Here is a 13152-nt window from a genome sequence, read left to right on the forward strand (position 1 = left end):
AGTTAGTATAGGTTTCTGCATCACTATGTTGACTGAACTTTCGAGGAGTTAACTAAGAATACAGATGAAACCTAGGAAGTAAACATTGTCTATGTAGACTTTAGTAAGCATTTGGCAACATCCTGCAAGATAGGCTGGTCCAGAACATTGAAGTACAATGTGAGCTGACTAATTGTATCCAAAATGTATGGTGGTAGGAGGGAGAGGGAATGGTAGGAGGATGCTTTTCTGATTGGAAGTCCGACCAGTGGTGTACCACAGGGACTGGTGCTGGGACTGTTTTTTGGTGACATATGCCGATGATTTTGATGGGAATGTAGGAGGAATTATTAGTAAGTTTGCTGAGTACATAAATTGGTGGTGTTGTGGATAGTGTGCAACATGGTCTAAAGTTACAGTGGGTTATGTATCAGTTAGAAAGTTGGGTGGAGAATTGGCAGGTGAAATTTAATCCCAACAAGTGCAAGGTAACGCATTTTGAGAAGAAGGGATAGGATATACACAGTAAATGGTAGGGCACCAAGGAATTTGATGAGGAATACGGGGACTTTGGGCTTGAAGTCCAAACATTTGGCATTTTCAGTGTCAACGGTTGGAGCATAGAATATAAAAGTTGGGACATAATATTTATAAAACACCCACTAGAGTGCATATAGATTACTATGTACAGGTATGATTACCACACTACATGGTGGCTGGAGTTGGAATGAACAGAGTGCAGGAAAGATACAGTACACCGAGATGCTGCCTGGATTGGAGGACTTTATATTGGAGGCATTCTGGATACGACTGCCTTTGTTTTCCTTGAAGTCCTGAAGGCCAAAGGTAACCTGATGGATCTCAAGAAGAAGACAGCATAGGTTTAAGATGAGAGATCTGAGGGGAATTTTGTTTTGTAAACAGGAAGTGGCTGATATCTACAAACCCCATTTCCAGAAAAGTTGGGATATTTTCCAAAATGCAATAAAAACAAAAATCTGTGATATGTTAATTCACGTGAACCTTTATTTAACTGACAAAAGTACAAAGAAAAGATTTTCAATAGTTTTACTGACCAACTTAATTGTATTTTGTAAATATATACAAATTTAGAATTTGATGGCTGCAACACACTCAACAAAAGTTGGGACAGAGTTAAAATAAGATTGAAAAGTGCACAGAATATTCAAGTAACACGGGTTTGGAAGACTCCACATTAAGCAGGCTAATTGGTAGCAGGTGAGGTATCATGACTGGGTATAAAAGTAGCGTCCATCAAAGGCTCAGTCTTTGCAAGCAAGGATGGGTCGTGGCTCACCCCTTTATGCCAAAATTCATGAGAGAATTGTTAGTCAGTTCAAAAGGAACATTTCTCAACGCAAGTTTGCAGAGAATTTAGGTCTTTCAACATCTACAGTACATAATATTGTCAAAAGATTCAGAGAATTCACAGACATCTCAGTGTGTAGAGGGCAAAGTCGGAAACCACTGTTGAATGCGCGTGACCTTCGAGTCCTCAGGCGGCACTGCCTAAGAAACCGTCATGCTACTGTGACAATTATAGCCACCTGGGTTCGGGAGTACTTCGGAAAACCATTGTCACTCAACACAGTCCATCGCTGCATCCAGAAATGCAACTTGAAACTGTATTACGCAAGGAGGAAGCCATACATCAACTCTATGCAGAAACGCCAGCGAGTTCTCTGGGCCCGAGCTCATCTCAGATGGACCGAAAGACTGTGGAACCGTGTGCTGTGGTCAGATGAGTCCATATTTCAGCTAGTTTTCGGAAAAAACGGGCGTTGAGTTCTCCGTGCCAAAGATGAAAACGACCATCCAGATGGTTATCAGCGAAAGGTGCAAAAGCCAGCATCTGTGATGGTATGGGGGTGCATCAGTGCCCACAGCATGGGTGAGTTACATGTATGTGAAGGTACCATTGACTCTGAGGCATATATTAGGATTTTAGAGAGACATATGTTGCCATCAAGGCGACGTCTCTTCCCGGGACGTCCATGCTTATTTCAGCAGGACAATGCCAGACCATATTCTGCACGGGCTACAACAGCATGGCTTAGTAGACACAGAGTGCGTGTGCTTGACTGGTCTGCTGCCAGTCCAGATCTATCTCCTATTGAAAATGTATGGCGCATCATGAAGAGGAGAATCAGACAACGGAGACCACGGACTGTTGAGCAGCTGAAGTCTTGTATCAAACAAGAATGAACAAAATTTCCAATTGCAAATCTACTACAATTAGTATCCTCAGTTCCAAAATGATTAAAAAGTGTTATTAAAAGGAAAGGTGATGTAACACAATGGTACACATGCCTCTGTCCCAACTTTTGTTGAGTGTGTTGCAGCCATCAAATTCTAAATTTGTGTATGTTTACAAAATACAATTAAGTTGGTCAGTAAAATTATTGAAAATCTTTTCTTTGTACTTTTGTCAGTTAAATAAAGGTTCACGTGAATTAACGTATCACAGATTTTTGTTTTCATTGCATTTTGGAAAATATCCCAACTTTTCTGGAAATGGGGTTTGTAGAATGTGCTGCCAGAGGAGGTGATGACACCAGATATAGAGATATTTTGACAGACACTAAAATAAGCAAGGCGTAGAAGATATAAATCGAATACAGGCATATGGAATTAGTGTAGATAGGCAAAAGGGTCAGCAGCAAAGTGGTGAGCAGAATGGCCTATTTCTGTACACCAGCACCCACAGCTCGACTTACAATCAGCCACATTACGTGTGAACTGTGCATAGAAAAAGCAGCAACATTCTGTGAATCCCAAGGAATATTTTATATTCAAAATCTTATATCCTTCTGTGATTTCAGAAAACCTTTTATTCTCCCAGGGTTTAATACTTCTCAACATCAAGCTGTCTTGTGTAGTCGCAGTCTGTTCCCTCCCCACGCCAATTGTTTCTCCCCCTCCCCAACTATCAGATTTCTAAACGGTTGATGAACCCACAAAAGCACCTCATTATTCCTTTTTCCTTTGCATTATTTACGTAATTTTTGTAATTTACAGATTTTTGTATCTTGTGCTGTGCTGCTACCACAAAACAACAAATTTCAGGTCATACGTCAGTGATAATAAATGTGATTTTGATTCTGAGCTGCTGATTTCCTAAGGGATTTATCAGAGAGAGATCTCCATTTCCCTCAGTCTCGCAGCAGCACAGCAACAGCTTTCAGCTTTCTCAGCCATTGCTACGGCCTTTCTATCACAGCTATTTCCACACCAATGAACTCACTGACTTGGTTTTCTTCATTGAACCTTCCTGCTGGTTTTCCACGAAAAGGCCAAGCTAATGAACTGCTTCTACACATTATACGCCCCAAGGATCATCTCAAGCTCTTTATACAAAACAGTGGGAGTACTTATAGCACATCTGACTGGGAATGGCAAATAGGAACAAACACTTTAGTTCCCATTGTATTCAAACTTCTATTCAAGTTAAAATTACTTTCCAAATATAGCTTCGCTCACCTGAAATAAAATTCACTATACAAACATTTGATATAGAGAAAAAATAAACAGAAGCGATTTTGATTCCACCTAATTTGTAACATGCAAAAGCAGCAGTGGAAAGTGAATAAATGACAGCAGCGAAGTGGAGGACTCCTACCATCATTTCTGTAGCATGAATCATGTACAGATACAGACTCTGCCACCTCTGTTGTAGGAGTGAAACTGCCTTCACTGAAATAATCATCCAAAAGGAAACCATCAGGTCCTGGATCCATGAAACTCAGATGTGTGTAGCATGAGGTAATCAGAAATTCCGACAGCTTCCCGGTTTTTATCCTAAAAATTTAACCAGTATATTCATAATTAGGTACTTCTACAAAACACCGCTGCTCAAACAATGGCAATAATTTAAACAGAAGTGACAATAAGTAACTCCATACCTGGCCCCTCCAAAATAACCATCGTGCAGCTTTCGCAGGGTGCAAAGAATGTTGGAGTCAATGTCTGTTCCGTCCTCGGCTGCAACAGAGAGAGGGCAGATTTAACAACTGTGCAATAACTGTGGAATTCCCAGTGCAGTCACACAAAGAATGAAATCTTGAGCACATGCATGGCCCTTCAGCCCATAATGTCTCTGCTGGCCACACTGCCAAATTATACAGATCTTTTCTGTCTGCACAGGGTCTATATTCCTTCGTATTTATGTAGCCTCATCATATCTGCTTCCTCTACCACCTGTTCCAGGCACTACCACTCTCTGTGTAAAAATAAACTTCTCCCTTAAAGTTTTCCCCTTTCACCTTAAATGCCCATCCTCTAGTACTTGTATTTCTTGCCTGGGAAATGGACACTAATTGTCTACGTTCCTCATAATATTATGGACTTCTATCAGGTCTCCCTTCAGCGTAGGGCACTCCAGAGAAAATAATTCAAGTTTGGATAACTTGTCCTTATAGCAAAAACCTTGTCTGCACCTTCTCCAAATCCTCCAAAGCCTTCCTGTAATGAAGTGATGAGAATTACATTCAATTCTCCAAATGCATGCTAATCAAATGAATTCCTGTTTGTCGTACTCGATGCTCAGATCAACAAAGACAAGCAAGCCACATGCCTTCTTTAACCCTCTATCCACTTGCATTGCCACTTTTAGGGAACCATCAGCTTGAACTTTAAGATTCATTTGTACATTACTGTTGCTAAGGGTCCTGGAAGAGTCACTGGAAGGGCCCCCCAGACTGAACTAACAGAAAACACCTTCTATCTCCCCTGTGGCACCACCCCAAGCTACTCTGTTTAAGCTGCTCTTTTAAATATGAGATCCCTCTCAAATAAGACTTTTATCTGAAGTGATTATACTACCGCACAAACATTGATTTTATGTTCTTAACTGAGCCCTAGTTAAAGCCAAATGAATACAGTCAGTTATCTGAACTGTGTACCCCTAACTGGGACAGCTTCAGCCTACTGGTCAAGTCGGTGGGCATGCCACTGTGTTCAAAAAGCATTTTAGGTGCAATCTACTATCTGTCAACAAGGTTTGAGAGACATACAGTATGTTTAAAATTTGTTGTACAGATCCTGTCCTCTGCATTATCATTTATTGTCCTCCTACATCCAATGCCTACTTTCTCTCTAACTTCTTAATTATATTGAACTACCATAAGACATGGGAACAGAATTAGGCCATTCAGCCCATCGTGTCTGCTCCGCCATTTCATAGAAACATAGAAAATAGGTGCAGGAGTAGGCTATTTGGCCCTTCGAGCCTGCACCGCCATTTATTATGATCATGGCTGATCATCCAACTCAGAACCCCGCCCCAGCCTTCCCTCCATACCCCCTGACCCCCGTAGCCACAAGGGCTATATCTAACTCCCTCTTAAATATAGCCAATGAACTGGCCTCAACCGTTTCCTGTGGCAGAGAATTCCACAGATTCACCACTCTCTGTGTGAAGAAGTTTTTCCTCATCTCGGTCCTAAGAGGCTTCCCCTCTATCCTCAAACTGTGGCCCCTCGTTCTGGACTTCCCCAACATCGGGAATAATTTTCCTGCATCTAGCCTGTCCAATCCCTTTAGGATCTTATACGTTTCAATCAGATCCCCCCTCAATCTTCTAAATTCCAACGAGTACAAGCCCAGTTCATCCAGTCTTTCTTCATATGAAAGTCCTGCCATCCCAGGAATCAATCTGGTGAACCTTCTTTGTACTCCCTCTATGGCAAGGATGTCTTTCCTCAGATTAGGGGACCAAAACTGCACACAATACTCCAGGTGTGGTCTCACCAAGGCCTTGTACAACTTCATGAAGGCTGATCCCAGATCCCACTCAACCCCATGCAGCTGCCTTTTCGCCATACCCTACGACAGGATTGTCAGCACAAGTGATTTTAAAATTCATATTAATGATCTGTCAAACGTGATCTCTGAGGCAGCTGAACTTATGAACTTAATAGACAGACTAGATCTTTCCGAGCACGTTGGCATGAGAAGTACTCTATAAGTAAGTTGTTAGTGACTACTGACATAGAGTGCGGAGAAGGCCCTCCCGCAGCCCTACAATCCCCCATTTAAACCCAAGCCTAATCACAGAACAACTTACAAAGACCAATTAAACTATCAATTGGTACATCTTTGGACTTTGGGAGGAATCCAGAGCACCCAGAGGAAACCCACACGGTCACGGGGAGAACTTATAAACTCCTTACAGACAGTGGTGGAATCAAACCCGGGTCCATAAGACCATAAGACAAAGGAGCAGAAGCTGGCCATTCAGCCCATCGAGTCTGCTCCACCATTTTATCATGAGCTGATCCATTCTCCCATTTAGTCCCACTCCCCCGCCTTTTCACCATAACCTTTGATGCCCTGGCTACTCAGATACCTATTAATCTCTATCTTAAATACAGCCAATGACTTGGCCTCCACTGCTGCCTGTGGCAACAAATTCCATAGATTCACCATCCTCTGGCTAAAAAAATTTCTTCGCATTTCTGTTCTGAATGGGCGCCCTTCAATCCTTAAGTCATGCCCTCTCATACTAGACTCCCCCATCATGGGAAACAACTTCGCCACATCCACTCTGTCCATGCCTTTCAACATTCGAAATGTTTCTATAAGGTCTCCCCTCATTCTTCTAAACTCCAAGGAATACAGTCCAAGAGCGGACAAACGTTCCTCATATGTTAACCCTCTCATTCCCGGAATCATTCTAGTGAATCTTCTCTGTACCATCTCCAACGTCAGCACATCCTTTCTTAAATAAGGAGACCAAAACTGCCCACAGTACTCCAAGTGAGGTCTCACCAGCGCCTTATAGAGCCTCAACATCACATCCCTGCTCCTATACTCTATTCCTCTAGAAATGAATGCCAACATTGCATTCGCCTTCTTCACTACCGAGTCAACCTGGAGGTTAAACTTAAGGGTATCCTGTACGAGGACTCCCAAGTCCCGTTGCATCTCAGAACTTTGAATTCTTTCCCAATTTAAATAATAGTCTGCCCGTTTATTACTTCTGCCAAAGTGCATAACCATACACTTTCCAACATCGTACTTCATTTGCCACTTCTTTGCCCATTCTTCCAATCTATCCAAGACTCTCTGCAGACTCTCCGTTTCCTCAGCACTACCGGCCCCTCCACCTACCTTCGTATTGTCAGCAAACTTAGCCACAAAGCCATCTATTCCATAATCCAAATCGTTGATGTACAATGTAAAAAGAAGCGGCCCCAACACGGACCCCTGTGGAACACCACTGGTAACCGGCAGCCAACCAGAATAGGATTCCTTTATTCCCACTCTCTGTTTCCTACTAATCAGCCAATGCTCCATCCACATATGTAACCTTCCCGTAATTCCATGTGTTCTTATCTCGTTAAGTAGCCTCATGGGTCGCTGGTACTGTAAAACGTTGTGCTAACCACTACACTACTGTGTGATGAGAATTGAACCCGAGTCACTGGTACTGTAAATCGTTGTGCTAACCACTACACTACCATGCTGCCTCATGGTTACTACGTTTGTATTATTATTAACTGCATACTTTCCCATACGTTAGAACTCACAATGCTCCAGTAAATACCCTCTGGAGGAGCAGAGCAGGAAGAATACTGAAATGACACAGGGGATGTTCCTCGTGATGGGTAGTACTCTAAAGGTCACTCGAAAGCATAAACTATATTGCACCACATTACTAATGGTGACCTAGAAGGGAATAACAACATGCTTTCTCTACACAGTTAAACACATAGCCCTGCATCCCATTCAGATATTTTACAATGTTTCCTGCGCATTTTCATTGAGTTATACAACATGGAAACAGGCCTTTCAGTCTGAGATCATCAAGCACCAATCCCATTTCATTCTCCCCACATTTCCCTCAACTCCCCCCAGGTTCCAGCACCAAACCCACACACTATGGGGCAATTTGCAGTAGCAATTAACCTCCCTGCCTGCAGGTCTTTGGGATGTGGGGAGAAACTCACATTGTCACGTGGAGAACATGCAAACTCCACACAGGCATCACGTGAGGTTAGGACTGAACCCAGATCACTGGAGCAGTGATGCAGTAAATCTATCAGTTGTAATTCAGATCACTGGAGCTGTGATGCAGTAATTCTATCAGCTGAACCCAAATCACTGGAGCAGTGATGTAGTAATAATATCAGCTGCCACTCTTTGTCTCTGTGCCTATTCTTTGAACACCATGCCTACATATCTGAGCACTTTTATATAGCTGCATTATTAAGCTCAGATCATCCTATATCACCTTACACTTAAGTGCTCCAGAGATTTGGGCACTGACATTTCGGCTGATACTTCTAATACTGAGGCACTGCCATAGGCAGTAACTTTCCGACAGGATATTAACTCAGGCTACATCGCCTTTATAGTGCTCCTGTTGTGCTTTTGAAACAGAATTCCACACCAACAACCTCCCACTTACTGGCCGGTGTCTGTCCCTTCATCAATATCACTGAATCATTATCTGATCATTGGCACACTGTACTCTCCTGCAACTATAACTATATTTCCAAAATACTTTTGTTGCCCTAACTTCACCTTTCTTTCTTCGCAAAGGGAAAGCCGGTGGGCAAGAAAACAATCTTCAGATGAAATATGCTTTTCTGAAGTAATTATAGAAGAATAACTAGTACTACTAACGTACCATACACACCTTCTAAGCATTCCTTTGATGTGAGGACCTAACTATGATACCAATTGCTATGATTAAATTTCATACTATTATGTCCAAAATGTGTCAGGACAAATGAACCCTTACTCAGCATGGTTTTAGTGATCGGAAAGGTGACCATTGGACGGCCTGTCATCTTCCAGGTGCAGAAGAGGTAGGCGAGGTCGGTCCTGAGCATTTCCACAATCATGCGGTTGTCCAAGGCCAAGTAAAATTGGTGCAGATCAATAAACTGTCCAGTAAAAGACAGAAAAAGCATCACTGAAAGTAATTCAACAGCAGAAATCCTCTGCACAGATTCACAGGAAGTTCAATCAGCATAATCTAACATTCAGAGCATCTACCAGGGGAAAGTGGGTTCGGTAAGGAAGGGCAGAGGATAGCTTGAGTTTTTTTTGGTCTGTTAGTACCTAGCTTGAGTAATGAGAGTGGATGCCCGGTTAGAGGTGTGTTCCTCATGCTGGATGTGGGAGATCTGGGAGACCTCTAGTCTCCATAATTGCTATATCTGCTTCTTACAGATGGTGCTAGGGACCTGGAGATGCAGCTGCCTGACCTTCAGCTCATTCAACAGAATGTGGAGGTGATAGACAAGAGCTACAGGGAGGTAATCATCCATAAATTGCAGGAGTTAGGTGACAGTCAGGACAGGGAAGGAGAATAGGCGGACAGAGCAGAGTGCTCCCATGTCCATTCTCCTCAATAACAACTATATGACTTTGGATACTGTTGAGGGTGACCTGTTAAGGGGAAAGCTGCAGCAACCACAGCTCTTGCACTGAGTCTGGCGTGCTGACAGAAGCAAAGGGAGGGGAAAGAGGAGAGTATTGGTGATATTGTTTGGTCATATAAAACATACCTGGGGCATTACAGTAGCGCGGTGGTTAGCACAATGCTTTACAGTACCAGCGACATGGGTTCTGTTCCCCACACTGCCTGTAAGGAATTTGTACATTCTCCCCATGACTGCATGGGTTTCCTCCGAGTGCTTCAGTTTCCTCCCACGTTCAAAGATGGACTGCTTGGTGGGTCAATTGGTCATTATAAATTGTCCTGTGATTAGGCTAGGATTAAATTGGGGGATTGCTGGGCGACAAGGCTCGAAGGGCTCGAAGGGCCTATTCTGCACGGTATCTCAATAAACACGCAAATAAATAAATAACAATATTCAATCAGGGGCATGGGGAGCAGATTCTGCAAACATGAAAAAGAGTCCCGGATGGCACGATACCTCCCAAGTGCCAGGGTCAAAGATGCTTCAGGTCAGGTCACCAGCATCCTCATGTGGAAAGTGAGCTGCCGGAAGTTGTGGTACATATATTGGTACCAATGACATTGGTAAGAAAAGGTACAAGGTCCTGTTTACTTCTTTGTGTTAACTGTTTCTCTTTTGACAGATGCTGCCTGATCTGCTGCATATTTCCAGCATTTCCCTTTCATTTTCTATTTGTATTAAAGAAATCAGGTTACAGCTGTACAGGGCATTACAACACTATAAACACAGAGTTTCCTTTTTTCAGGATATATACTTCCACAAGAAGTAATACTTTCAAAGTAATTCAGGGGACCCTGTCCCTGGATGAGAAGTCACCTAACAAAGAAAGGATGTTCCATTTGGGCCAATACTTAGTGGAATTTTGGAGGGGAAACTTTGGGGGGAATTTACAAGATTCCCTTCCTGGGGAGCTTCGAAACAGGGGACACAGTTTCGGAATAAGATAAAGACGAAGAATTCCTTTCCTTGGGTTGTTTGAATCTGAAGTTTATTTGAATGTAGTGCCAGTGATCAAGGCTGAGGCAGGTTGGTCTTCGGTGGACAGAGGAATCCAGCGTCTTGGGTAAGGGAGGGAAGTGGAACAGTTGCCAGGATCTTAAGTTATTAATAATGGACCAGGCTCAAGAGTCTCAGTCTGAGCAAGTGCAGCTCCTGTGAACTGCTTAGGAAATCACACCTATCCTGTCCATTCAACAAACTTAAATGTTTTGCTGTAAATGTTCAGTGACATTTAAAACACATCAAAAATATACAAGCTAACTCTGAATTTGAGCTTTGTTTCCTAAACAAACACATTCAAGGACAGTGCAAAAATTGCAGCAATGGCTTCCAGTTTACCTGTGGAGTAAACGAGAAGGTCTGGTTTCTAATCACGTACAACTTCGAGGTACCAAGAACGCCAATATGTCTATATGGGCGGCCACTAAGATTCAATTTCTTGTTGCATCCTATTAGGAGATAAAATCATAAACACATTAGATCCTGCAGATGCTGGCAGTCCAGAGCAACACACACAAAATGCTGGAGGAACTCAGCAGGTCAGGCAGCATCCATGGAGAGGAATAAACAGTCTTTGCTTCAGGCCGAGATCTTTCATGAGGACTGGAAAGGGAGGGGGGGGGTGAAGATACCAGAATAAGAAGGTGGGAAGAGAAGAAGGGGAACAAGTTAGAAGGTGATAGGTGCAGCCAGGTGGGTGGCAAAGTTGGGGTGGGGGGGGGGGGCGCAGTGTAATGAAGTAAAAATCCAGGAGGTGATAGGTGGAAAAGGTAAGGGCTAAGGAAGGAGGAAGCTGATAGGAGAGGAGAGTGGATCAAGGAGAAAGGGAAGGAGGAGGGGCACTGGAAGAGGTGACAGGCAGGTGAGGGACAGACAGAAAGAAAGTAGAAAACAAGAGAAATACGTGACTGAAAGAACAGAGTTCCACTAAGTGAACAAAACTATTAAAAACATCTTGGGTCAATAACCATACCTTGTTAATGCCAATGTTTTCTGTTTTTTCGAGTGTTTACATTTTTCTCATTCACCTAATTATCTGTTAAAATGTTTGTTGCAAATCTGTGATTTCCTCTCTCATCATGCTGGTATCCAGTGCTCTGTGTGAAGTTATCAGCTTTAAGCAGCACTTACCCAACTTTGCATATATGTGGCTCAAGATTCTTCCTGGCTGCACTTTGATTGGAAAAACATCAGAAACAGTCTCAACTTGTAAACCATGCTTTGCCAGAATGTTCTTAATCTTTTCAGATTCAGCCAATATTGACACTGAAAAGCAAGAAAGAAACTGTTAGACCCAGTGATGTGATTTAGCTTCAACGTTGAACATCCATTTTCCACACTAATAGACCATGCATGATTTGGGAAAGGTAAGTATGGGTAGAACTTACTAAGAGGCTTGGAGAGAAGGAAATTATTAATGGCAATTTGGCTCTTTTTGACCATTCCCACATCAACTAACACTTTAAACAAACAAATACATTAAAGGCTGAATAATTACCTCCTTTACATACTTAATATTGCTAAAAACAGATGTTCAGCTGTCTTAAAACTACAAAACTTTATTACGTTTTGTACATAATTAATTATGGTTTTATATTGCTATATTTATACTCTATTCTTGGTTGGTGCAACTGTAACGAAACCCAATTTCCCTCGGGATCAATAAAGTATGACTATGACTATGAAATGTTGTTGCGTTGGGCTGCACAGCAGCAGACCATACTGGACTGGAGTTTTTCTCAAAGTTTTTTTGTGCACTGATCAAATATAGGTTCATTGAATGAAATTTTTTGAGAATGTGACTAGACACATTGATGAAGGAAGAGCAGTAGATCTAGTGTATATGGATTTCAGCAAGGCATTTGATAAGGCTTGGCTTATTGAGAAAGTAAGGAGGCATGGGATCCAAGGGGACATTGCTTTGTGGATCCAGAGCTGGTTTGCCCACAGAAGGCAAAGAGTGGTTGTAGACGGGTCATATCCTGCATGGAGGTTCGTCACCAGTGGAGTGCCTCAGGGATCAGTTCTGGGGCCTTTACTCTTCATGATTTTTATAAATGACCTGGATGAGGAAGTGGAAGGATGGGTTAGTAAGTTTGCTGATGACACAAAGGTTGGGGGTGTTGTGGATAGTGTGGAGGGCTGTCAGAGGTTACAACGGGACATTGATAGGATGCAAAACTGGGCTGAGAAGTGGCAGATGGAGTTCAACCCAGACAAGTGTGTTCATTTTGGTAGATCAAGTACGATGGCAGAATATAGTATTAATGGCAAGACTCTTGGCAGTGTGGAGGATCAGAGGGATCTTGGGGTCCGAGTCCATAGGACGCTCAAAGCAGCAGCGCAGGTTGACTCTCTGGTTAAGAAAGCATACAGTGTATTGGCCTTCATCAATCGTGGAATTTAATTTAGAAGCCGAGAGGTAATGTTGCAGCTATATGGTCTTAAGGTGTTATACTTAAATGCACGCACCATAAGGAATAAGGTGGATGATCTTGTCGTACAGCTACAGATTGGCAGGTATGATATTGTGGCCATCACTGAGACCTGGCTAAAGGATGCATGTCTCTGGGAGTTGAATGTCCAAGGATACACAGTGTATCGGAAGGATAGGCAGGTAGGCAGAGGGGGAGGCGTGGCTTTATTGGTGACAAATGATAGTAGGTCATTAGAAAGAGGTAACATAGGATCGGAAGGTGCAGACTCTTTATGAGTTGAG

General features: G+C 42.7%; 1 protein-coding gene across 5 annotated transcripts in view; it reads right to left on the bottom strand.

Moving 5' to 3' along the window:
- LOC140199215 (phosphorylase b kinase regulatory subunit alpha, liver isoform-like) overlaps positions 1–13152 on the bottom strand; it is a 213253-nt gene that overhangs the window by 91920 nt on the left and 108181 nt on the right. For all 5 annotated transcript variants that reach the window (XM_072260901.1, XM_072260902.1, XM_072260903.1 and 2 more), the window contains exons 15-19: positions 11565–11699; positions 10773–10882; positions 8747–8891; positions 3903–3981; positions 3620–3798 (exon numbers count right to left, since the gene is read on the bottom strand). In XM_072260901.1, coding sequence (XP_072117002.1) covers positions 3620–3798; positions 3903–3981; positions 8747–8891; positions 10773–10882; positions 11565–11699 — 648 coding nt within the window. The remainder of the gene's footprint in view (positions 1–3619; positions 3799–3902; positions 3982–8746; positions 8892–10772; positions 10883–11564; positions 11700–13152) is intronic.

Source organism: Mobula birostris, chromosome 6, assembly GCF_030028105.1.
Source record: "Mobula birostris isolate sMobBir1 chromosome 6, sMobBir1.hap1, whole genome shotgun sequence".
NCBI lineage: Eukaryota > Metazoa > Chordata > Chondrichthyes > Myliobatiformes > Myliobatidae > Mobula > Mobula birostris.